The 25149-nt window shown below is 37.9% G+C and overlaps 1 protein-coding gene across 13 annotated transcripts in view; it reads right to left on the bottom strand.

The window, feature by feature from the left end:
- The window catches only part of LOC120743801, a 40276-nt gene extending 18933 nt beyond the window's left edge, over positions 1-21343 (bottom strand). Inside the window, exons 1-10 of one of the 13 annotated variants that reach the window (XM_040047665.1) lie at positions 20455-21343; positions 20132-20337; positions 18899-19003; positions 18074-18178; positions 17514-17618; positions 15600-15704; positions 15040-15144; positions 2375-2458; positions 1371-1454; positions 183-281 (exon numbers count right to left, since the gene is read on the bottom strand). In XM_040047665.1, coding sequence (XP_039903599.1) covers positions 183-281; positions 1371-1454; positions 2375-2458; positions 15040-15144; positions 15600-15704; positions 17514-17618; positions 18074-18178; positions 18899-19003; positions 20132-20151 — 812 coding nt within the window. In that variant the 5' untranslated portion in view covers positions 20152-20337; positions 20455-21343. Of the gene's footprint in view, positions 1-182; positions 282-1370; positions 1455-2374; positions 2459-3580; positions 7146-15039; positions 15145-15599; positions 15705-17513; positions 17619-18073; positions 18179-18898; positions 19004-20131 lie in introns of those variants that run through there. The other 12 variants (XM_040047666.1, XM_040047671.1, XM_040047668.1 and 9 more) reach the window with 12 other exon arrangements.
- Between the last annotated feature and the right edge of the window lie 3806 nt (positions 21344-25149).

Raw genomic sequence — 25149 nt, 5'->3', positions numbered from 1 at the left:
AGTCTCTGCTTCAGTGCTGCATTTCAGTTATTTACGTACAAAGCTATGAATGACCAGCAATATATTGCTGACTAAGATTACTGCGATGCTGTACTTAGTTATTTATCAGATTTACTAATGACAGAGGGATTTACAATGTTTTCTTACTTGTTTAATAGAAATTTATTTCCAGAGTATCTTACCTTGGTTTATTAACACTGAAGTCTGGGGGTTTCCCTTTGGACACGTCACTTCTCATGGAAAAATAACTCTCTGAGTCTGGTCTTTGGTACTCATGTGGACTTAGACAAAGGTTAGAAAATTCCTTAATTAGACAAAGCTTAAAGGTGCATCTGTAACTTTTGTTTACACCTTCAAAAAGCAATTTCAATTATCAACAGAACAGGATGCCCAGCAGTAACTATTTTGATGTTAAGTGACAGAAATATGTTTACGTGTTTTGCTGAAAAAGATACTGAACACAGCGTGCTAACCAGCTGTCTCTGTTCCATTAATATCACTGTTCATTTCAAGAAGTAACTGATAACTGATGTAGTGTCAAGTCTACCCTCGATGTTTTTGTTGTCCAGATACTCTTATGGCAGAAAAATAGTCAAAACTGAATGACAATCTTCTTGATAAGCAACATAATTGGATGTTATGAGCAGGCCTCTGCATCATCTGAGGTAAGTTACAGATTCTGTAAATAGTGTGTGAAGAGATGGAAATGGGGCGTAACACCAAGGCTCCATATTAGGCTTTAAGGAAAGCTTTAGCAATAGCTCTGAAACCTTGTTTCATGTTCTCCACTGTCTTTTCACTGGACAGCAAGTTTGGTAACTCCTGCTGACTACACAGAGAGTCTGCTGTATCTGTGCTTCCACAGACACATGGCTTAGCAGCAAAGATCCACACACCACATTTAAGCTACACCTGCTTTGTGTTAACAGTAATATTATATGATCTACCAAAAATAAATACTGTTCTAAACATTGTCATCATTTAGCTGACAACCATATACTAGTGATAAAGGCTCTGCTTTAATGCTGTATTTCAGGTTTTTATGTATTTACAGCAAATGCTACATGAACTTTGCTCTACTAAATACATTGTCACTTCTGCATTAATGGAACAGATTCCAAAGTTCATATTAAAACTCTTAATGTCACTTTAACATTGATAGTGTTAAATACCTCATAAATCTCGACTTCTTGGTACATGGTTATCAAAAAGTTACATTCCAAAATATTCTAAAAATATGAATGAAGAGTAATATATTGTTGACTAAGATTACTGCAATGCTGTACTTAGTTATTTATCAGATTTACTAATGACAGAGGGATTTATAATGTTTTCTTGTTTAATAGAAATTTATTTCCAGAGTATCTTACCTTGGTTCATTATCACTGAAGTCTGGGGGTTTCCCTTTGGACATGTCACTTCTCGTGGAAACAGGTTTTTGATGTTCATGTGGACTTCAATAAAGGATCAGAAAATGCCTTCATTAGACAAAGCTTAAAGGGGCTTTTGTTTACCTATTCAAAAAGCAATTTAAATTTACAACAGAACAGGATGCCCAGCACTAACTATTTGATGTTAAGTGACAGAAATATTTTTAAGTGTTTTGCTGAAAAAGATACTGAACACAGCGTGCTAACCAGCTGTCTCTGTTCCATTAATAGAGACAGCTGATATTAATATCACTGTTCATTTCAAGAAGTAACTGATAACTGATGTAGTGTCAAGTCTACCCTCGATGTTTTTGTTGTCCAGATACTCTTATGGCAGAAAAATAGTCAAAACTGAATGACAATCTTCTTGATAAGCAACATAATTGGATGTTATGAGCAGGCCTCTGCATCATCTGAGGTAAGTTACAGATTCTGTAAATAGTGTGTGAAGAGATGGAAATGGGGCGTAACACCAAGGCTCCATATTAGGCTTTAAGGAAAGCTTTAGCAATAGCTCTGAAACCTTGTTTCATGTTCTCCACTGTCTTTTCACTGGACAGCAAGTTGGGTAACTCCTGCTGACTACACAGAGAGTCTGCTGTATCTGTGCTTCCACAGACACATGGTTTAGCAGTAAAGATCAACATACCACATTTAAGCTACACCTGCTTTGTGCTGATGATAACATTATATGATCTACCAAAAATAAAAACTGTTCTAAACAACTTCATCATTTAACTGACAACCACATAGTGATGATGAAGTCTCTGCTTCAGTGCTGCATTTCAGTTATTTACGTACAAAGCTATGAATGACCAGCAATATATTGCTGACTAAGATTACTGCGATGCTGTACTTAGTTATTTATCAGATTTACTAATGACAGAGGGATTTACAATGTTTTCTTACTTGTTTAATAGAAATTTATTTCCAGAGTATCTTACCTTGGTTTATTATCACTGAAGTCTGGGGGTTTCCCTTTGGACACGTCACTTCTCGTGGAAACAGGTCTTTGGTGCTCATGTGGACTTCAATAAAGGATCAGAAAATGCCTTCAATTAGACAAAGCTTAAAGGGGCTTTTGTTTACACCTTCAAAAAGCAATTTCAATTATCAACAGAACAGGATGCCCAGCACTAACTATTTGATGTTAAGTGACAGAAATATTTTTAAGTGTTTTGCTGAAAAAGATACTGAACACAGCGTGCTATCCAGCTGTCTCTGTCCCATTAATAGAGACAGCTGATATTAATATCACTGTTCATTTCAAGAAGTGACTGATAACTGATGTAGTATCCACTCTACCTTCAATGTGTTTCATGTCCAGATACTCCTATGACAGAAAAATAGTCAAAACTGAATGACAATCTTCTCAATAACCAACATAATTGGATGTTATGACCAGGCTTCAGCATCATCTGAGGTAAGTTACAGATTCTGTAAATAGTGTGTGAAGAGAGCGAAATGTGGCGTAACACCAAGGCTCCATATTAGGCTTTAAAGAAAGCTTTAGCTCACTGCAAACCTTTTTAATGTGCAAATGCCATTGGGTGTAAGAATAGAAGAGCTGAGGCAGCTCGTAGAAGAAGAAGCTGGGTCAGAGTGGTCTGTTGGCGGATATGGCAGAAAGACAACCATACATTCACATACATAGGCATGGCCAATTCTGAATCACAATCTAACCTAACAAGCTTGCCATTTCACTGTGGAAAAAAACAGGAGTACCTAGAGAAAACCCACAAAGCCACAATAAAACATAGAAATTCGAAAGGAAAACCCAGGAAACCAGAAAGTTCAAACCAGGAACCTTCTCAGGTTTCCCTTGGACATGATCTTTGAGTCTCAAATGACACATGTTTTACAAAGCTACATAACGATTTTAATGTTTGTTTCACAAGAAAAATCATAACTTGCTGAAAAATTTAAAACTCAATTTTCAGAGCTTTACCAGTTTCAAACCTATGATTTGCAGATCTGTTACAATAGAGGAAAAAATTACAGCAACAGAGTGACATAAAAATACACACTGCATCAGCATCTGCACATTAGTCTTCTCATTCAAGTTTAAAACATCAAGTACATTAATATTTAGCGAAATGTTTAATTGTTTAGTCGGCATAATAACAGTGAGATCAAAAATTGTAACTCACTTGGTAGTTGATGTGGACATATGTTGTTCCTCAGACATGTTTGTTTAAAACACAGTTTTCTGCTTTCCGGTGGTCCTGCATTCGTTTTTATCTAATTGTGGTGCTACTTTAAATTAAATTATTTCCAAATCCATGCACAAGTTTATATGAACACAAAAGCTGCCACTCTTTCAATCACACTTGGCTTGAAAGCGGTCTTGATCCATAGTATCCCTTTGGAACAGTCTTCTTTCTAAACAAACTTCAATCGCTGAATTAAGTCTGGTTTTAACCTGACTTAAAAAATGGTCTTACGACAAAAATAAAAACCAGAATGTCTTCAGTGCATGTGACTTAGACGAATTAAGAAACTGATCAAAGTCCATTACAACACTTCCTGGTTAATTTATAACAGGAACAACTGTAGTGACCTTGACATCCCAACTGCCACAAAATAAAGACTATTATCATTTTATCATTAAGATTTGTCTACAATGTCGTGTTCTAAGTGAACTGAGGATGGATAACTTAAGCAGAAATATCTTAATAACATATTATCATGGAAGGATTTCCATTACATTATATTACATACAGACTCCAGTAGTGCCCAAGCCTGATTGTTCCTCAATGCCACTGACATTTGTATTTTTCATCCGTAGCTGTTGAATAGATATCAACACCAGCACTGACTCCTGTGTCCAGGTACAACCTCAGAGCCTCTAGTCTAGTACCATTCTCTTAGTCTTATATTCTTCCATTTTCTGTGCCAACTGCTATTTACATTTCAGATATATTACTATCATTTTAAGCTCTTAGCATATTGAGCTCTTTATACTAAAAGAGTATTTTTGTCATACAATTTTCCAAGAATAAAAATGCAGAATTTAAGACACAATATAATGGCACCAAAAGAAAAAAAAATCATTTTGTCTATTTAAATTTGAATATTGGGTCAGCATGCAATTCTCATAAAGACTGTGATCCACAGCGTTTTCACAAAGTTAATACTCAAACTCATATTACTGAATCCAGCGTTGGTTTTTTTAGACACTGTGTTTTGGAAGAAAAGCAAATTTGAGAAGTAACATAAAACACATACAGATTTCTGTATTAAATAAGTTGTTCTTATTATTGATTATTACTTTTGGTAATTAATTTTCTAATCCCAAATTATTACTCTTCCTTTTCCACTTAATTACCCCAAGTACCATATTATTAGCAGCTATAATAGAAAGTGCTACCCTGATTTTTGTTTACAGCACTGCTTTCTGTCGTGCCAAAAGGCAACTTTTGGCATGTTCTTATCAGTCCTCAGCAAAGTCTTCTTAAAGGCTGGAACAGTATCTAGGTAAAGATTAAGGCATTTATAATGATAAGATATGTGTTTTGGAGATAACGCTACTAAACTATAGTGGTGCATACAGGTTAGTCAGTAAATGGATTGTGTGTTTCTCTGTAGGGTTAATTAACATCACTCATTCAAAATTAAAGATCCATATGACTCCAAAACTCATATGTGGGCATTTCTATACCTGATGGCGCTCGTGTGTGAACATGTGTGTGAACATGTGTGTGAACACGTGTGCATGCATGTCAGGTATTTTGAAACCTTGTGTATATATATTTTAAAATAAAAGCAAAAGGCGTGGAAGGTAAACAATTAACGAGCTTCAATCTTTCAATCTCACTCTGCCATGCACTGACACTCCTGAGGTCCACATACACACAATGCAAGCACATGAAATGACAGACATGACCCTACAAACCTGTCATGTGCTTAGTAAAACCTCCTGTGTATGGGGGAGGCATAGTTAGTGTGTGTGAGTCTACTGCCTTTATTACCGTGTACACATGGTCAGCACCTGTTCACTGTTCTCCTCCATGTCTTTTCATTACCCGTGTAGCTCAATGAAAACTCAACAGCCTTAAACTCTGACTCACCCATCCCCACTGTTTTGTCTGTCTTCCCATCTCTGCACATTGTTCCCTAATTTGTGCCTGTCAGCCATAAAAAAATAACTGTGTATTTCACTTCCATAAAAAATAAAGTGTTTAATGATAAAAAGTCAATGACTGCTTAAAACATTCTTATCATATAAGCATATTGTGAGAAAAACTTAATGTGGCTGAGAAGTATTAATAAATTAAAAGGTGGTTTCTATTTAAGTAATAATGTTACTTCTATCGTCCATACCCACTCCACCCATGTCTGCTTCTTTCCCATGTGACTCTCATTGGTGCCATGTATAACTGGAATGCAATATAGTTAATAAGAAACAAAAATCATAAAGTTTTACACTGGACAATAATGTAGTGTAATGACAGGTGATTACACTGCAGAGCTTTTGTTGATGATTTACAGGAAGTAAGTGCCTCCATATTATAGTGTTTTAATTCTAAACCCCAGTCACCACTCGCAACACTCAGCGTGCTTCTGAAAAGCTTTCATTATCATTAACAGAGTTGAGTTTATGCTCTTATGTCTCATCTTTTGACCAGACAGTTTTCCAGCTGTCACCACATCACCCTGCCTCCCCCTGGAACCGGCGGCACTGAAAAGGGAAAAGCGCGATTTCCCGATAGGCGAGTTCCTGCTTAGTGCCAGTGCTTCCTGGTTTTTGATTAATCTTAACACTGCTATTATTGTCACGTTTAAATCTTATTCCACCACAGCAGCAGTCAAATTCTGTAATTTAGATATGCCTCATCAAAAAATGTGGTGTACCATACCAGATATTCATTTTATTGTGATCTTTATTGTCTTCTGTGTAGCTTGGTCATTCTTCAGTTTTTTTCTACTCTAGTGAAGTTTAGAATCATGTCATTAGTTAAAAGGGTTCACATAAATCTCTGAGAATTTTTTTTGTGTAGGTAGGCCTCCAGGGTTTGGTTGGCTAGCTTTCAGAATGGCCTTCCCACATCCGAAGTCCAAATCTATTTAAAATTTGTGGACTACACTTTAAAGTCGTGTCTGTTACAGGGAAACAACCAATTTAGAAGAACTTTACCATTTCTCCCAAGAAGAGTGATCAAAAATCCAGACAAAATTATGCTTGAAGCTTAATAATTGCTGCCAGAAGTATCTGGTCGAGATACAACTTGCTAGGGAACATTTAACCAAATAATAATGGGGTTGTATGTATAGATTTGAGATTAAAGGTCTACAGGATTGGAAAAAATCCGAGATAAATTCAAATTTGTGCTCCTAATTCTTGCTTGTTAAAATCATTAAAGATGTATTCGGTACAATCAAATGATCAAACTGATTCAGATCAAATAAATCATTACAAGTCCCAAAGTACCACGACATTCAAGCCTATGATGAGTTCTCTCAAGCCTCTCTACTTTCTCTCTTACCAGCCATCTCCGTCTGCTTTTTTCCACTTGTTAATAATCCCCTTCTTGTCCCTCTTTCATCACCAGCTACAAAAACTCTACATACTCATCACCTTTCTCATCCCAGCTCCAGCACTGAAAGATGACCTGGCAGCTGGAGCGATAGGCAGGCTGTTCTAATCTCTTAGGTGAATATTGGACTGGTGTGTGTGTGTGTGTGTGTGTGTGTGTGTGTGTGTGTGTGTGTGTGTGTGTGTGTGTGTGTGTGTGTGTGTGTGTGTTTCAACCTGTTTGTTGAATGGTCACTGACTTTGGATTCTTATCTACTAATATTATTTTATTATTTCATTAATGTAGCAGAAGACTCAGCTTTTCACAAACATAGCTGGTAGAACGAGCTCCTTTTTGCTTTCTTGCTTTCAGTGCATTTCAGTTGAGTAAAAAAGTTGAATCAGTACTTCAAATGAGGGGGGTTTTAGCACTAGTTGTATCTGTATCTGTGTGTGAACAGATTATTTTGTGATAACCTTTTGAATAATTTATTGTGTCATATTTGGCAATTTCTGCTTCCCCGATTTTCTATCAGAACTTTAAGCTTCTCCCTTTTTCTGATCATATCTGTGGAACAGCATTCCTTAATGATTGAGCCAGTGTCTCCTGACAGAATTTCTTGCAAAACGCATAGCGATTAGTGGATCACTGGACCCTGTAGTCCCATAATGTGTGATATGGAGCAGTTCTGAATGGACACTTGTGGATACTTGTCCAAGAAGTGTGTGTGTGTGTGTGTGTGTGTGTGTGTGTGTGTGTGTGTGTGTGTGTGTGTGTGTGTGTGCCTATAGTGCAGCGGGTGTTCCCAGGTGCCTCACAGAGATGTTGGGTGTCTAAATTTCTCCAGTGGAAGAATTTAACCTCTGAACTCTAAAGGAAAGAGCGTTTCATCTACCAGTGAGAACGTGGGTTCACACTCACGACACACACAGTCACCAAAAAACACACTAATAAGCACTTATGGGAATACAATAGAGATATACTCTTAGTTCTAAGCTGCTATAATGATTCATGAGGACATGGTTTGCATCATTACCCCAAAGGCCTGATCTTTGACACTTGCAACTGCAAAACACAGCCTAGTCCTCCCTCTGAGCGATCACATCTGTACAGATGTGTGAGCACTCGCTTCTTCCTTCACCTTACTGTGTTGCATCCCGCGAACCTCCCCTCCTACTCACCTTTACTCTTTGTTTTCTCTACATTTATTCATGACATTTTCTTCCAGCCTTTGCCCCGTTGCAGAGAAAATGAACACACAGCAAAAGTTTGGAAAAAGAATAATGAGCTGCTTGAATGTTTTTAATTTTGTTGTTGAGAACTTCACACCTAATCATTTTCATATCTTATTTCCAGCAGCTGCTGTTGTTGTTTTGTTTTTATGATGTTGTTTTTATGATGTTGTCCAGTTTGATGGATGAACTGAATATAAACATGAGGCAGGCAATAACTGTTGACATATATATCACCATATAATATATGTGGACAGACAGAACAATTATATATCCTTATATATGTATATTATGTATATGAAGTGGATGTTCAAAATTAGAATCAATCCAGGTTCAATTCACAATAACATATTTTTTCAATTTAGTATTTTTTTTAGTATTTCCAATTTTTATCAAATTATAGCACTACACTAAAATAATTAATTACTTAATTTGCTTTGCAGATTAAAGTACTTAATAGAGTTTGCCATAATAATTACTTCAACAACAATGTAGTACCACTGAGGTGAAGCTCAAGAAGTTGGAGTATTTTTATCATTTTACTTATTCAATCCTAAAACTCCAATGTTATAATATTAATTCATATAAATAAATAAAAGGATGTTTAGTTAAGGTCACTTTTCCATAATCTTTCTGAGCTTTCAGCTTTCAGGAGTAACTGAAAAGACACCCAAAAGTCAGCACCATTTACACTATATTAATGATGCATTCCTTGTCTGGAGTAGCCCTGAGATATAAAACAAATGATGAACATTAAATGTAATTTTCTGACTCTGTATAAGCTTTGATTGACCTCTTTACTTTCAGCAGCTGACATGTTCCTGTGGTTTTCTCTCCTTTTCTCTCTCATTGCCTTTCCTGTGATTGTCAGTCAGTTTCTAGCTGTCTCTCATCCTAATCTTAACCTTATTTGTTATTAGGCAATTTGTCCAGCATTTCCTACAGGCTATCATTATCCACTCTTAGACATATACATCCCAAGCAGTCCCAATCCTTCCTGTCAATTTCCTTTCTTTTTCTTATCAGCTAAAGCCAAATACTGAGAGTAGATACACAGATTGCCAGCCAAGCACCGTCTCTTATCTAATCTCCAATGACCATCAACAGCTGAAGCTCATAGCTGCAGTTATTACAGAGGGCAGAAAGGGAAATGGAGGAGGATAAAGAAGGAAGAACCAAAACAAATAAAGTTGAGCCTGCTAATATTCCACCATGCTCGTCCTTTATTTTCACCCTGTTTCTAAGTTGTTGTTGTTTTGGGGGTTTTTTGCTAACACTTCTGTCCACATAACTCCAGCAGGACTGAAAGTCCTTCAATTAAATGCAGACAAAAGACAAATAATCTTATCTGTTCACAGTCACATTCATTCCAAAACCCTAAACTGTGCAAACTCTCGCCTAGATGTGTCCCATCTACAGGGACACATGAGGGGGTTACAGTTTTGCCACTGACTCTTATTGAACACTCAGATGTTTCAGATGTTGAAAGGAAATGTCATTTCTCTGTGGGAGAAAATACTGCCACCTATTTTTCTTACAAAGTAGTATTTTAAAATTATCTTTGATCTGTGCTGTGTTTACCTGTTGTTGTTTTTAATTAGGTTGCGTGTAGTAACTATGTATGTTCATGACTTTTTCACATGAAAGTGTAAAATTACCAGTATAACTAAGAAATACAATAAAGACGAGAGAGAAGAACAGACAACATGAAAACCTTGGTGTATTTCATCAGGTAAAGTGATGACAGTGTTGAAAGTCCTTCTTATTGTAGTAGGTCGAGCCCACGTTTGGCTCAGGGAAGGTGTGAAAAATAGCCAAACCCCCTATTTAACACTAATGGACTCAGCCATTACAGTCTTGTGAAAACAGTCTAAGTGGAGGAGCATTAGTATCAGTCTAGCTTGTGTGTATGAGAGTCTGACCTGCAACTGAGAGTCAAGATGATAAATGAGTGTTTGCGTAGCTTTCTGCATGTGTGTGTGTGTGTGTGTGTGTATCCACAAGACTCCACGTCTGTGCTCACAGGTGTGTGTGTGCATATTGTGATTTAAGCTGTTACAAATAGATTCATTTGACTGGAGTGACTCTTTTTTTCCATATTAATTATGCAAACCAACAATGGATATGCAAGCACAGCAACAGTTCCTTCACTCACTTTTAATTATACTGTAGAACATAGCTGAGAAACACTTTTCTGACTTTAAAACCCACTCAGAAAAACAGACAAATAAATTCACTGCCATTTTATGAGCCACATGCCTTAATCTGTCACACACACAAGCCTCTGAAATGACTGTAGCAGTTGCCAAACAGCAGAAGTAGAGCAATATTTAATCTAAACTTTTGACTCTGGCCTCCGAGCTGGTGTCAAGGCCAACCACAGGGCAACACCAGTGTCGTTATAAGTTGCTTCAAAGTCAGGCAGCCTCCAAGCAAGATGGAGTAATTTTTTGTCCAAGAGATTGCTGGGAACTAAAAGAGGCTTTAATGAGTCAGAAAGGTATGAAACAATAAAGAAAAGTACAGTATAATTGTTTGTTAATGATAAGTTAGAGCAAGCAGACAGTGGTAAACGCTTCATGAGCAGTCATTTCTATTCGACTGTCTGTGCTGCTCTCTAGTGGTCTAGTGGAAGATCTACAGGAATCAAGACACCAAGGCAACCTAGACCTTAACAGAATTTTCAAGTACAATGTAAGAACAATTGTTTTTCACTTATGCAACTTTAATTATATGTTGTAATGCATTTAATTTAATAAGGAAAATCATCAGCATCATCAACTAAAATTCATATAAATGTCCAACAAATCTTCAGCAATAATATAATGCTGTTATGTCACTATGGACCCAAGAAATATTTTAAGCACAAGCCACAAAAAAATAAGGCAACAAGAAGGAAAAGGGCATAACCAACCCACTAAGTGCACCACATAACTAATGAAGTGGTCAGTGAGTGTGTACTATATGTAATGGCTACATTCCCTTGAAAGAATGTAAAGAATAAACAGGTTCATGCCGTGCTGCTTCCAGGTCCTGCAAGTTGCACCCTTCCCTACTACTGGCTCCCATCGATCCTGGTTTTCATGTCATTGGCTTAAGTCTGAGTCCTGCAACCAATGGATGCCCTCCTGGCCTATACAAGCCACCTGAAATTACACTTCATGGCCTTAGGCCCTGTTTTGATTGTCTGAGGACTATGGTCTATAGAGTGTGTGCTGTTCGTTGTAGTTTGCTTGCCTGTTTTTCTTAGGTTTCTTATACAGGGAGTGCAGAATTATTAGGCAAATGAGTATTTTGTCCACATCATCCTCTTCATGCATGTTGTCTTACTCCAAGCTGTATAGGCTCGAAAGCCTACTACCAATTAAGCATATTAGGTGATGTGCATCTCTGTAATGAGAAGGGGTGTGGTCTAATGACATCAACACCCTATATCAGGTGTGCATAATTATTAGGCAACGTCCTTTCCTTTGGCAAAATGGGTCAAAAGAAGGACTTGACAGGCTCAGAAAAGTCAAAAATAGTGAGATATCTTGCAGAGGGATGCAGCAGTCTCAAAATTGCAAAGCTTCTGAAGCGTGATCATCGAACAATCAAGCGTTTCATTCAAAATAGTCAACAGGGTTGCAAGAAGCGTGTGGAAAAACCAAGGCGCAAAATAACTGCCCATGAACTGAGAAAAGTCAAGCGTGCAGCTGCCAACATGCCACTTGCCACCAGTTTGGCCATATTTCAGAGCTGCAACATCACTGGAGTGCCCAAAAGCACAAGGTGTGCAATACTCAGAGACATGGCCAAGGTAAGAAAGGCTGAAAGACGACCACCACTGAACAAGACACACAAGCTGAAACGTCAAGACTGGGCCAAGAAATATCTCAAGACTGGTTTTTCTAAGGTTTTATGGACTGATGAAATGAGAGTGAGTCTTGATGGGCCAGATGGATGGGCCCATGGCTGGATTGGTAAAGGGCAGAGAGCTCCAGTCCGACTCAGACGCCAGCAAGGTGGAGGTGGAGTACTGGTTTGGGCTGGTATCATCAAAGATGAGCTTGTGGGGCCTTTTCGGGTTGAGGATGGAGTCAAGCTCAACTCCCAGTCCTACTGCCAGTTTCTGGAAGACACCTTCTTCAAGCAGTGGTACAGGAAAAAGTCTGCATCCTTCAAGAAAAACATGATTTTCATGCAGGACAATGCTCCATCACACGCGTCCAAGTACTCCACAGCGTGGCTGGCAAGAAAGGGTATAAAAGAAGAAAAACTAATGACATGGCCACCTTGTTCACCTGATCTGAACCCCATTGAGAACCTGTGGTCCATCATCAAATGTGAGATTTACAAGGAGGGAAAACAGTACACCTCTCTGAACAGTGTCTGGGAGGCTGTGGTTGCTGCTGCACGCAATGTTGATGGTGAACAGATCAAAACACTGACAGAATCCATGGATGGCAGGCTTTTGAGTGTCCTTGCAAAGAAAGGTGGCTATATTGGTCACTGATTTGTTTTTGTTTTGTTTTTGAATGTCAGAAATGTATATTTGTGAATGTGGAGATGTTATATTGGTTTCACTGGTAAAAATAAATAATTGAAATGGGTATATATTTGTTTTTTGTTAAGTTGCCTAATAATTATGCACAGTAATAGTCACCTGCACACACAGATATCCCCCTAAAATAGTTAAAACTAAAAACAAACTAAAAGCTACTTCCAAAAACATTCAGCTTTGATATTAATGAGTTTTTTGGGTTCATTGAGAACATGGTTGTTGTTCAATAATAAAATTATTCCTCAAAAATACAACTTGCCTAATAATTCTGCACTCCCTGTATTTCTGGCTAATGATGACGGCCAAGTGAAGTTTTGAAGCACTGAAGCTTGTTTTGAAAAAGGGATCATTACTCGAGGCTTCTCAACACAGTCCTCTTTGGTGGCATCCGATGGCCAAAATTTGAAGAGCAGCTTGGTTTTTGAGGGGTGTAAAAAAATAGTGTTATGTCAACGTGAGTAACAAATAATTTTGATGAATAAACTTTCCTTGTTTAAACAGGTGGTCTACATTTGCATGTGATTTATTGACTTTTTTTTTTTAAACATAAGAGAGATAAAAAAAAATCATATATAATAATTTACAACACAGTCATAACATGTTGGGAGTATGCTTGTGCTGTGATTACACTGCCCCCAAATTCTCATGTAATGAAACAGTGGACAGGTTTGTTTATATAGAAATAAAGATTTAACTCAATATTCATGTTACTGGGTCTCAGGTCCTTTATATTAATTATGAAAAGGAGTATTCATTACAGCCACCAAAAATGTTTATTGTAGAAAATTTTAAAAAGTAGTTAAACTGTTACAAGGTCTTAAAAAACAAAACAAAAAAATGTATCAGTAATGTGAAATGAAGCCAAAAAAACCCCAAAAACAAATAAATTTTTAATAATATTCATCATTGTTATCAGTATATCTTTCATCAGAATATTTTACTTGTATAAAAATAAAAATAAATGAAATGAATGAATAAACAGAAATGACTGAAATACACAAAATGTGTTTAATCTTTCCATAATAATCTTGCTAATTCAAATTTTATTGATTAGTCCATTTAAAGTATGTTTAGTTAGGTTTCCGTTTTGCTAATAAATCTCACGAAGGCACAGTCAATATGCAGTCTTTAAAAAAATTGCAGTAACTTATAGCAGTACTAGAGTGGTTGTCTGATAAGAGGGTTGGAATACAGAAAGCTTCTTTATGACAGTTTTTCATTTTTTCAGTTTTGATATGGATTCAGAAGTATGTAAAGTAACAAAAAGAAAATGTAATGTTTCACATTACGGCACTGAAATGTTAATAAAAGAGTATTGTTAGTATTCCCTACAGTACATTAAAGCTGTTTTAAAGTCTCTTTGTGTTGGTTTTCATCTTTGCTTTGTGCTGTCCTCATTAGGATAGGGATTTGTGATGGTGTGTGGGGCTGTAGCCTCAGGTTTGAATTGCTAATTATGAGACAATGTGTTTCAGATTATTTTACAGAGTAACATGAGAATAACGTTACAAGCAGTATAACAAATGTCCTTCTCCTGGGTGTAATTAAGTAATGTACTGCATTACTTTTAAGAAAAGTGTTCTGTGTAATAGGCCCAATAATGACTTTTTCGAGTAATGACCCCAACATTCATCACAGCGAAGAGGGGAAACACCTCCAACATGCACAAACATTTGACCTCTCAGCATGTAATTAATTTGCATGAATGTAATGTCTTTGATATGCTGCTTAGAGATGGTGGTGACTCTCAAAGTGGACCTAATGAGAATCGATAAAGGAATCAACAAAGACTCGAATCAATAAGTGATATCCATAATAGAATCGGAATTTTTAAATTCTTATCAATTCCCATCCCTTATTACCAGACACAGCTAGAGCATAAAAATCATCAGACCTGCATCATCATTTGTTAAATATTCTACAAAGGCTCAATTTCCATGGGAAAAACTAAGATGGCAATGATTTAATTGTTCAGCTACACACACACACACACACACACACTAATAAGCTTTCAAACATCAATCCTATTCTCTATGTTCTTCTTCAGGAACTAATCCTGCAGACACAGTGCAGCTTTGAGAATGCTATATCACTGTTGTCATAGAAACACAGGTTAGCAACACATTTATCATTTATCCACATTTGTTTCCTATTCAGCTACACTTATTTTGTGCTGACAGCCTGCTTCGATGCCTATCCCAAGAGCTACAATCCAAAATATCTAAAGATATATCAATTAACAGCAATGTGCTGATAATAATATTACATGATGTACTAACGAAAAAAAGGTCATTAAAATTACTTCCAAAATATCTTACCTCAGCACTTCATCGCTGAAGTTTGGCAGCTCCCCTTTGGACATGTCACTGCTCATGGAAACATAACTCTCTGCAGGAGACACTGGTCTTCGGCCCTTATCTGGTCTTTAACACAATTTAGAAAATGTCTTCATTAGACAACGTTTAAAAGTGCAATGTGTGAGATTTTCTGTTTAACTGATTTGACGATTTAACCAATTCATGACAACCAGCTGTAACAATTTTAATGTTAGGTCACAGAATTATATTTACTGTGTTTTGCTGAACATGATGCTGAACTCAGCATGCTAACCAGTTGCCCCGGCCCCATTAATATCACTATTCATTTCGAGACCTGACTGATAACTGATGTAGTGTTCACACTACCCTCAACATCTTCCATGTCCAGATACTCCTATAGCAGAAAAATAATCAACACTGAATGACAGTCCTCATGATAACTGACACAATTTGGTGTTATGTCCATTTATCACCATGATACACTTGCTTTGTGCTGATAATAATATTATATGATTTGCTGGTGAAAAAATGTCATTCAAATTATTTCCAAAATATCTTACGTCAGCACTTCATCACTGAAGTTTAGCGGTTCCCCTTTGGACATGTCACTGTTCATGGAAACATAACTCTCTGCAGGAGAGTCTGGACTTAGCAGCTCAAGTGAACTTCAACACAGAGCAGGAAGTGCTTTCATTAGACACAGCTAAAAAGTGAAATATGTAAGATTTGTTGTTTTCATTCTTCCAAACGACATTTCCTTATTAGATTTGTAGGTTAACCATTACATGGCATTAAAATTATTGTGGTAATTAAGAGTAATGTGAGATTAGGTTAGTTGTAGCATACACCTTACACTTATTTGCTGGTCTAATAAATGTGTTAAGCACATTATTTCAAGTGGAAAAAGTAAATCACTTTATCATCCTACTGAGCAGGGATAGCTCAGTAGGTAGAGTGGTGGCTCCATGATCGGAAGGTCGGGGATTCGAATCCACTAAACGGCTACCTGAGCAAGGTACCGTCCCTACACACTGCTCCCCGGGCGCCCAAAGGCTGCCCACTACCTCACTCACCAAGTGAATAGGTTAAATGCAGAGAAGAATTTCCCCACGGGGGTCACTAAAGTATACATTATATCATACAGCCAGGATTCTGTTTCTACTATTACCAGAAATGTGGATATGGACATTACTTTTATTTTTATTGCACAAAGGATGAGAGTGCAATGGTAAAGTGGAGACTGCTCCAACACAGAAACAACTGAATTTTACACTTAACCCAACTTCAGCAGCATGCTAACACTAAACTAACAAGAAATAAGGGTGATGTTAAAGCTGAGTGAAAGCTGACCCCAGCCCACCACCGTCATAAAGTGAGCCGTCAACTGCGCTGAAGCCGCTGCTGAACTTAAACAAATGACAAACTGGTGAGCAGTCAGCCTGCAGCCTCCGTTTCTACCTGTTCATGTGTTCAAAGTAGAATCACTGTGACAATCATTTTAAAGTCTCTTTGTGTTGGTTTTCATCTTTGCTTTGTGCTGTCCTCATTAGGATAGGGATTTGTGATGGTGTGTGGGGCTGTAGCCTCAGGTTTGAATTGCTAATTATGAGACAATGTGTTTCAGATTATTTTACAGAGTAACATGAGAATAACGTTACAAGCAGTATAACAAATGTCCTTCTCCTGGGTGTAATTAAGTAATGTACTGCATTACTTTTAAGAAAAGTGTTCTGTGTAATAGGCCCAATAATGACTTTTTCGAGTAATGACCCCAACATTCATCACAGCGAAGAGGGGAAACACCTCCAACATGCACAAACATTTGACCTCTCAGCATGTAATTAATTTGCATGAATGTAATGTCTTTGATATGCTGCTTAGAGATGGTGGTGACTCTCAAAGTGGACCTAATGAGAATCGATAAAGGAATCAACAAAGACTCGAATCAATAAGTGATATCCATAATAGAATCGGAATTTTTAAATTCTTATCAATTCCCATCCCTTATTACCAGACACAGCTAGAGCATAAAAATCATCAGACCTGCATCATCATTTGTTAAATATTCTACAAAGGCTCAATTTCCATGGGAAAAACTAAGATGGCAATGATTTAATTGTTCAGCTACACACACACACACACACACACACACACACACTAATAAGCTTTCAAACATCAATCCTATTCTCTATGTTCTTCTTCAGGAACTAATCCTGCAGACACAGTGCAGCTTTGAGAATGCTATATCACTGTTGTCATAGAAACACAGGTTAGCAACACATTTATCATTTATCCACATTTGTTTCCTATTCAGCTACACTTATTTTGTGCTGACAGCCTGCTTCGATGCCTATCCCAAGAGCTACAATCCAAAATATCTAAAGATATATCAATTAACAGCAATGTGCTGATAATAATATTACATGATGTACTAACGAAAAAAGGTCATTAAAATTACTTCCAAAATATCTTACCTCAGCACTTCATCGCTGAAGTTTGGCAGCTCCCCTTTGGACATGTCACTGCTCATGGAAACATAACTCTCTGCAGGAGACACTGGTCTTCGGCCCTTATCTGGTCTTTAACACAATTTAGAAAATGTCTTCATTAGACAGCGTTTAAAAGCGCAATGTGTGAGATTTTCTGTTTAACTGATTTGACGATTTAACCAATTCATGACAACCAGCTGTAACAATTTTAATGTTAGGTCACAGAATTATATTTACTGTGTTTTGCTGAACATGATGCTGAACTCAGCATGCTAACCAGTTGCCCCGGCCCCATTAATATCACTATTCATTTCGAGACCTGACTGATAACTGATGTAGTGTTCACACTACCCTCAACATCTTCCATGTCCAGATACTCCTATAGCAGAAAAATAATCAACACTGAATGACAGTCCTCATGATAACTGACACAATTTGGTGTTATGTCCATTTATCACCATGATACACTTGCTTTGTGCTGATAATAATATTATATGATTTGCTGGTGAAAAAATGTCATTCAAATTATTTCCAAAATATCTTACGTCAGCACTTCATCACTGAAGTTTAGCGGTTCCCCTTTGGACATGTCACTGTTCATGGAAACATAACTCTCTGCAGGAGAGTCTGGACTTAGCAGCTCAAGTGAACTTCAACACAGAGCAGGAAGTGCTTTCATTAGACACAGCTAAAAAGTGAAATATGTAAGATTTGTTGTTTTCATTCTTCCAAACGACATTTCCTTATTAGATTTGTAGGTTAACCATTACATGGCATTAAAATTATTGTGGTAATTAAGAGTAATGTGAGATTAGGTTAGTTGTAGCATACACCTTACACTTATTTGCTGGGGCTAACCAGTTGCCCCGGCCCCATTAATATCACTATTCATTTCAAGACCTGACTGATAACTGATGTAGTGTTCACACTACCCTCAACATCTTCCATGTCCAGATACTCCTATAGCAGAAAAATAATCAACACTGAATGACAATCTTCTGGATAACTGATACAGTTAGATGTTATGACCAGGCCTCAGCATCATCTGAGTCCAGTAACAGAATACTTTAAATTGTGTGTGAGGAGATGGAAATGTGGCAAAATGTCAAAGCTCCATATTAGACTTTCAAAAAAGATTCCAGCTCTCAAGCCATGATTCATGTTCTCCACTTTCTTTTCACTACACAGTAAATTGGGTAACTCCTGCTGACTACACATAGAGACTGCTGTATCTGTGCTTCCACAGACTCACAGCTTAGCTACAAATAGCCACACACTACATTTAAACTACACTTTCTTTGTGCTGATAATAATATTACATGATGTACTGATGAAAAAATGTCATTAAAATTACTTCCAAAATATCTTACCTCAGCACTTCATCACTGAAGTTTGGCAGCTCCCCTTTGGACATGTCACTGTTCATGGAAACATAACTCTCTGCAGGAGACACTGGTCTTAGCAGCTCAAGTGAACTTCAACACAGATCAGGAAATCATTTCATTAGACACAGCTTAAAAGTGAAATATGTAAGATTTGTTGTTTTCATTCTTCCAAACGACATTTCCTTATTACATTTCTAAATTAATAATTATATGGCATTAAAACCTCACACATACACACACACACGTTATACACCTATCCTGTTCTCCATGTTCTTCTTCAGAAACAACTCCTGAAGACTACAGAGGGCAGCTTAGAAAATGCTCACTGTTGTCACAGAATCACAGGTTAGCAACACATTTACACATGTTTCTATTCAGCTACACTTATTATTTGTGATCACAACAATATTATGTTTATCCAGAAAGCTAAAATCCAAAATATCCATATACATAACTTAACAGCAATGTGCTGTTGGGATTTTTTTTTTTCCCTTTTAATTCATGCCTCTTTCAAACCATCTGTTTTCTTGAAAGAGGAGTGAAAGAACCCATGTATGACCAACCCACCCACTGTGAACAACCAGAAGTGGTGACTTAGACACCAACTGTCTGCCACCTACAATCCAGTTTTAAGATCCTTTCCAAGGCATCTTAATGCCCACTCATATCTTGCATCAGTTAATCTCAATAGGTCGCATGATAGGGTGAGGCAAGGTCCCTATAACATGATTTTTTTGTTTCAAACAACATACATTTCAAGATGCTTTTACAATGCCACACAGTGAAAAAACTCCCCATCCCGACAACATTAAAACATATAAGAATTAATTAATTAAAACAAGATAAGAAGAACTTTATTTAACCTGACAAAAATTATTTTGTCATACACATACTCAATGCAGAAAGAGAGAGAAAGGAACAGAGGAATAAGATTGACAATATATACAATAAGAATAGTAGTATACAGTAATATACAGTAGGATAAAGCAAAATATAATATCAAATAACTCTAATGAAGTAACAATATAACTATGATAGATATTAGAAAAATCCATGTTGTATCAAAGTCTTTACATAATCCTACAAACGTATTTTTAAAATAGTGAGTGAAGTATTATTAAGCAAAAATATATTTCTGCGTGGAGGCCCCGGTTTAGTTTGCATATACTTCACTGTACTCCTTGTAAAGTGAGAAATAAGGAGAGTAAGCTGACTTACTGGACAGTATCTCTTTCCATAGCCAGTTCCTCAGTTGGTTGTAAAGGCAGGTGTATCCATTTTCTTCTTGGAAGCAGACAAAAATCGAAAGCCGAAGGAGAGTGGTCGGCTAGGTCAGACTTTCAACTCGGAACATTGGAGCAGTCACCCCAACCCCGATTTAAAAAAAAAAAAAAAAAAAAAAAAAAAATAGATGGTAGTAGTCCCTGTAAACAATATTTTAAATGAGCTATAACCAGGGTACTGACCAGGCTCTATTCACGAACGCGGTGGTTTTCAAATGTAATTTATCTGTATTGTTAACGATGCATGAAAGGCCCTACCTTGTTAAGGAGAAAAACAAATTGTGTTTTCTTTGCTTTTCCAACTTTACTGCGGAAACACATTTAACTCCAGAATGACGCCACACCCAGCTCCGAAATCCGAGGTAAATGGAAAATGTACATTTTAATATACCAATTATGTATACGCACCAGGGACCAGATCATAGCTTCTGATTGCTAGGCCATGCTTAGCAGTCCATGCTTAGCTAGCCATGTGTCAGACTATCCATATCCATATTAAATTATAAATAGTAAGTTAAAGCTCCGATTCTCCAGAAAACACGGTAAGCTGTAAAACAGTCTTTTCTTTCCTGCTTCAAGAAAAATTGACGAGCTTACAACGCCCCAGAAATAAAGCCAGAACACCCGTTTTTTAATATGCGGAATTGTTTTTACTTTCGTTTTCGCGTGTACTTTGATTCTCGCGGACTTGTGACACGCTCAAAATGCTCGGATATGTTCTCGCTCCGCCCATTCTATCGTGCATGCATTAGTGCTGACTAATTCTCTGATTAAACTTTAGCTTAATAACTAGATCTAGTAGCGGGTTTTTTTTTAATATGGGCGACACGGGCGGTTGCCCAGTGCGGCATCGTGGTGGAGGCGGCATCACGGACATCGGCAAAAGAAAATTTGCTCGTATTCATGCTGCCCCGACATCATGCCAGCGCATAGGCCCCAATCTGTTTTCTATCGCCCATTTGCGGGAAGTAAGGGCGCCCTCCGTTAGCGAGGTGCACCTGCTGCTTGCAGCACAGGGAGGAAAGGGCGGGGCGGCGGAGAATTCTCTGGCTGGCTGGAGCAGCATCTAATAACCCACTCGCAAAATAAAACAAAATAAAAACAAACCAACAAACACGAAAACACCAGACATTATGATACAGACTTATAATTTGCACCGATGTTTTTTCTAAATTAAATTCTATACGCGAAAAGTGAGCGCGAGAGCCCTCGGTGCGCCTGCTTGCTGCTGAAGTCAAAGTAAACTTTATTGTCATCTCCGCTACATACAGTACAGTAAATAGAGAGACGATACGACGAGGCTCCAGTTACAGCAGTGCAAGTAAACAAACAATAAATATAAGAAAAGTAAGAAAATAAATATACACTTTAGGACTAGGGGTAAAGTGATCAATAACAATTTAAAATTTATAATTTACAGTTTGAGGATTTAAAGTCTCACACAACTCGTCGAAAGGGGAGGGGGCGGCTGCTTCCAAATAGAGCACATTTCATTCATAATGTTGTAAATCCAAGCCCATTATGTAGTCATGTTTTGAATCCTGGGTTGTGCGAAATCCCAGAAATAAACCCCAGACAAAGCAAATATGTAAACTAAACTCTAGGTCTATTATGTTGTGGTGATCATACTGCACATACAGGTAAGCAGACGTGTCATTGGATAATGGCAGGTCATGTATCCTGAAACAATCAGAATCATAATCAGAATACTTTATTAATCCCTCAGGAAATTATGTGGGTCACAGTTGCTCCAAGAAGAAATTGTAAAAATAGTAACAGTAAACAGACTAAACTCCAAACAATAAATTATGTTACAGATTTTACACATTTAAGAAATAGCACTAATATATGCAGTTCACTTAATTAGAACTATCAAGGATTAACAGAGGTGATTATACATAAATATCAAGAAAATTGACAAGAATATTACAGAGTAGAAAAGAAGGTGTGTAGAAAGGGTGTAACTATTGCAGTGTTTACAGTGTGTTAGATGGAGGAGTTGTACAGGGAGATGGCCACAGGCAGGAATGATTTCCTGTGTCGTTCAGTGGTGCTTCTTGGTAAACTCAGTCTCTCACTGAATGTGCTCCTGTGAGTAGCCAGGACGTCATGGAGTGGGTGGGAGGTATTATCTATGATTGGCCTTATCTTGGACAACATCTGCCGCTCAGACACCCTAACGGAGTCCAGCTCCATCCCCACAACATTACTGGCCTTGTGGATCAGTTTATTTAGTCTGTTGGCATCTGTGACCCTCAACCTGCTGCCCCAGCATGAAACAGCATAGAGGATAGCACTGACTACAACAGAGATACAACAAGATAACATTAATTAGTAGGGAGAGTGAAAACTTCTGTTTACGTTTCCTAGCCACTTGGCTATGATAATAAACAGTAGACACTGATGTAGCTTACTAAATCTTTTTGACGAATGGATGATGGCTGTTTGTTAGCCGTTTGCTATGCATACTCTCTCTCTCTTCATATATATATATATATATATATATATATATATATATATATATATATGTATGTGTGTGTGTGTGTGTGTGTGTGTGTGTGTGTTCATGTTTATTTGGTTAAATTCAATATGGTTCCCACACATAAAACATATTAAGGATTAATGTACAATCCTTAATATGTTTGATCCAGAAAAGATCGAATATATTTTTAAAATATGTGTTATCTTCCAAACACCAACTTTCTATTGCAGGGGTCGGCAACCTTTCTGATGATGAGTGCCATCTAACATTTCCTCAGAAGTCAATGTGCCTTCAGTTAAATGCAGATAAAACAGAAACTTTGATTATTGCACCTGATCACATGCTCTTAGAAATTAGGCAGCATATCAGTTTTTTAGACCCTTCATTTCAGTCGAGTCTCAGAAACTTAGGTGTTATATTTGACAGTTCAATGTCTCTTGAGAAACACTCTTTTTTTTTTTTTTTTTTTTTGTGTCCCGTTTGGATCTATAGCCATCAGAATTGTTGTCTTAAGGCCAAGAAAGATGCCAAGCGGATTTATTTTACCAAGTGGATCGTCATGGCCTTGCCATATTGGTCCATTTGATTTACCTTTATTATCATTATGAATTTATTTTATTTTCAGTTGCTACAAACGGGACAGACATGACTGGAGGATAGGACAGGGAGAAAGAATGAAAGAAAGAGAGGGAGAGAAAGAAAACCAAATGGGAGAAGAGACGGTGAGAAGGGGGGGAAGAAAGGAAGAAAAAAAAAAAAAAAAAAAAGAACAAAACTCCTGGGTCACCTGTATGGAGAAAAAAAACAGAAGAGAAAGCAAACAACAAAGAGCAACATAATAAATAAAAAAAACGGCACCATCACAATAAACTAGTTAGCAGTAGATATCAGTAGATACTAAATAATAAACGATATTGTGCAGCACGCAAGATAGACAGCGCACAATGTGCTTTGAGGCAGCAGCCAAGAAAGCTGTAGTCCGCGTCTGTGAATACCCGTGTGTACACCTGTGTGCATACCTGTGTGGATCAGCATGCTTGCATTCCAAAGGTTTCTCCATGTAACGATCTGCTAGGGAGTGTGGGGAGCCACAGCCCCGTCCTCCAGGGCATGAAGCAGGTATGGAGGAGATCAAGACTCCAGACATCCAGAGGCCCCCAGAACACAAGAGACCAAGGAAGACCAACAGAGGGGCAGCCGCGCCACTGTCCCAGTAAGAGCTGAGGAGAGTCCCAGATGAGGGCTCACTCAGCAGCCGCGGAGCAGAAGCCAGGGGGAGTTGCAGTGACGCGCCCGTGAGCTCCGCCGGCAGCCAGCTGTGCTTGAGTGACCGAGCCCCAGGCCGAGAGGCCGGGGGCACCCCACCTCCGGAGTGGCCCGAGCGAGCCCCAGGCTCCAGGCCCCGATAAGCGGCCGCCAAGGAGTGAGCCGGTGTGTACCCGGACGCCCACCCCCAGACACAAAGAACCACCAACGCACCGACACCTGAGGGAGTCCGCCACTGGCAGGGGAAGTGGTGGTGGGTGGAGATAGGCCTCCAAACCTTGGAGGGCCTGAGATGTCCCCAGAGAGGTGGCGTCTGATACCCAACCTGACATATAGACACAGACATTCTTGAGAAACACTCTAAACAACTTGTCCGGAACTGTTTTTATCATCTAAGAAACATTTCTAAACTCAGGCTACTGGTGTCAAAGGCAGAACTTGAGATGATTATTCATGCTTTTATCTCTTCTCGTTTGGATTATTGTAACGGTCTTTTTACGTGTCTTAACAAATCAGCTCTGGATCGCCTTCAGTCTGTACAGAATGCAGCGGCAAGACTTTTAACTGGTACAAACAAGAGGTCACACATTACTCCAGTTTTGGCTTCTCTTCATTGGTTGCCTGTAAATTTTAGGGTTCATTTTAAAATTTTAGTTGTAACTTTTAGAGCTCTGCATGGTGAAGCTCCCCAGTATATCTCTGACCTGTTGAAACCTCATGCTTCATCCCGAGCACTTAGGTCTTCAGGTCAGAGGCTACTGGTGGTCCCACGTACTAGATTTAAAACACGTGGGGATCGGGCTTTTCAGGCACTGGCACCTAGGCTGTGGAACTCTCTGCCGTTGTCTTTACGCTGTCTAGACTCTACTGACTCCTTTAAAAAGCAGCTGAAGACATTTTTATACAAACGGGCTTTTAATTAATTTTAACTTGTATGTCTGATCTTATTGTAAAGCACTTTGTGATTTTTATCTGTGAAATGTGCTATATAAATAAATTTTACTTACTTACTTTTACTTATATGATTGTATTTGCAATAAATTTAATAACGCTCTATATTAACTGTTACACACTATATAGAACAACTTTATAGAATTATATTTGTTCGCAGATGTTGGCAGCTATCAGCGAATAGTTACCAGCTATTTTGAAACAAGACACTTTTTATCCATCACAAGAACAAATAAATTGGGCCAATATGGCAT

The sequence above is a fragment of the Simochromis diagramma genome, unplaced genomic scaffold, assembly GCF_900408965.1.
Source record: "Simochromis diagramma unplaced genomic scaffold, fSimDia1.1 OVJJ01000387.1, whole genome shotgun sequence".
Lineage (NCBI taxonomy): Eukaryota > Metazoa > Chordata > Actinopteri > Cichliformes > Cichlidae > Simochromis > Simochromis diagramma.
This window is presented reverse-complemented; position numbering and strand designations above follow the sequence as displayed.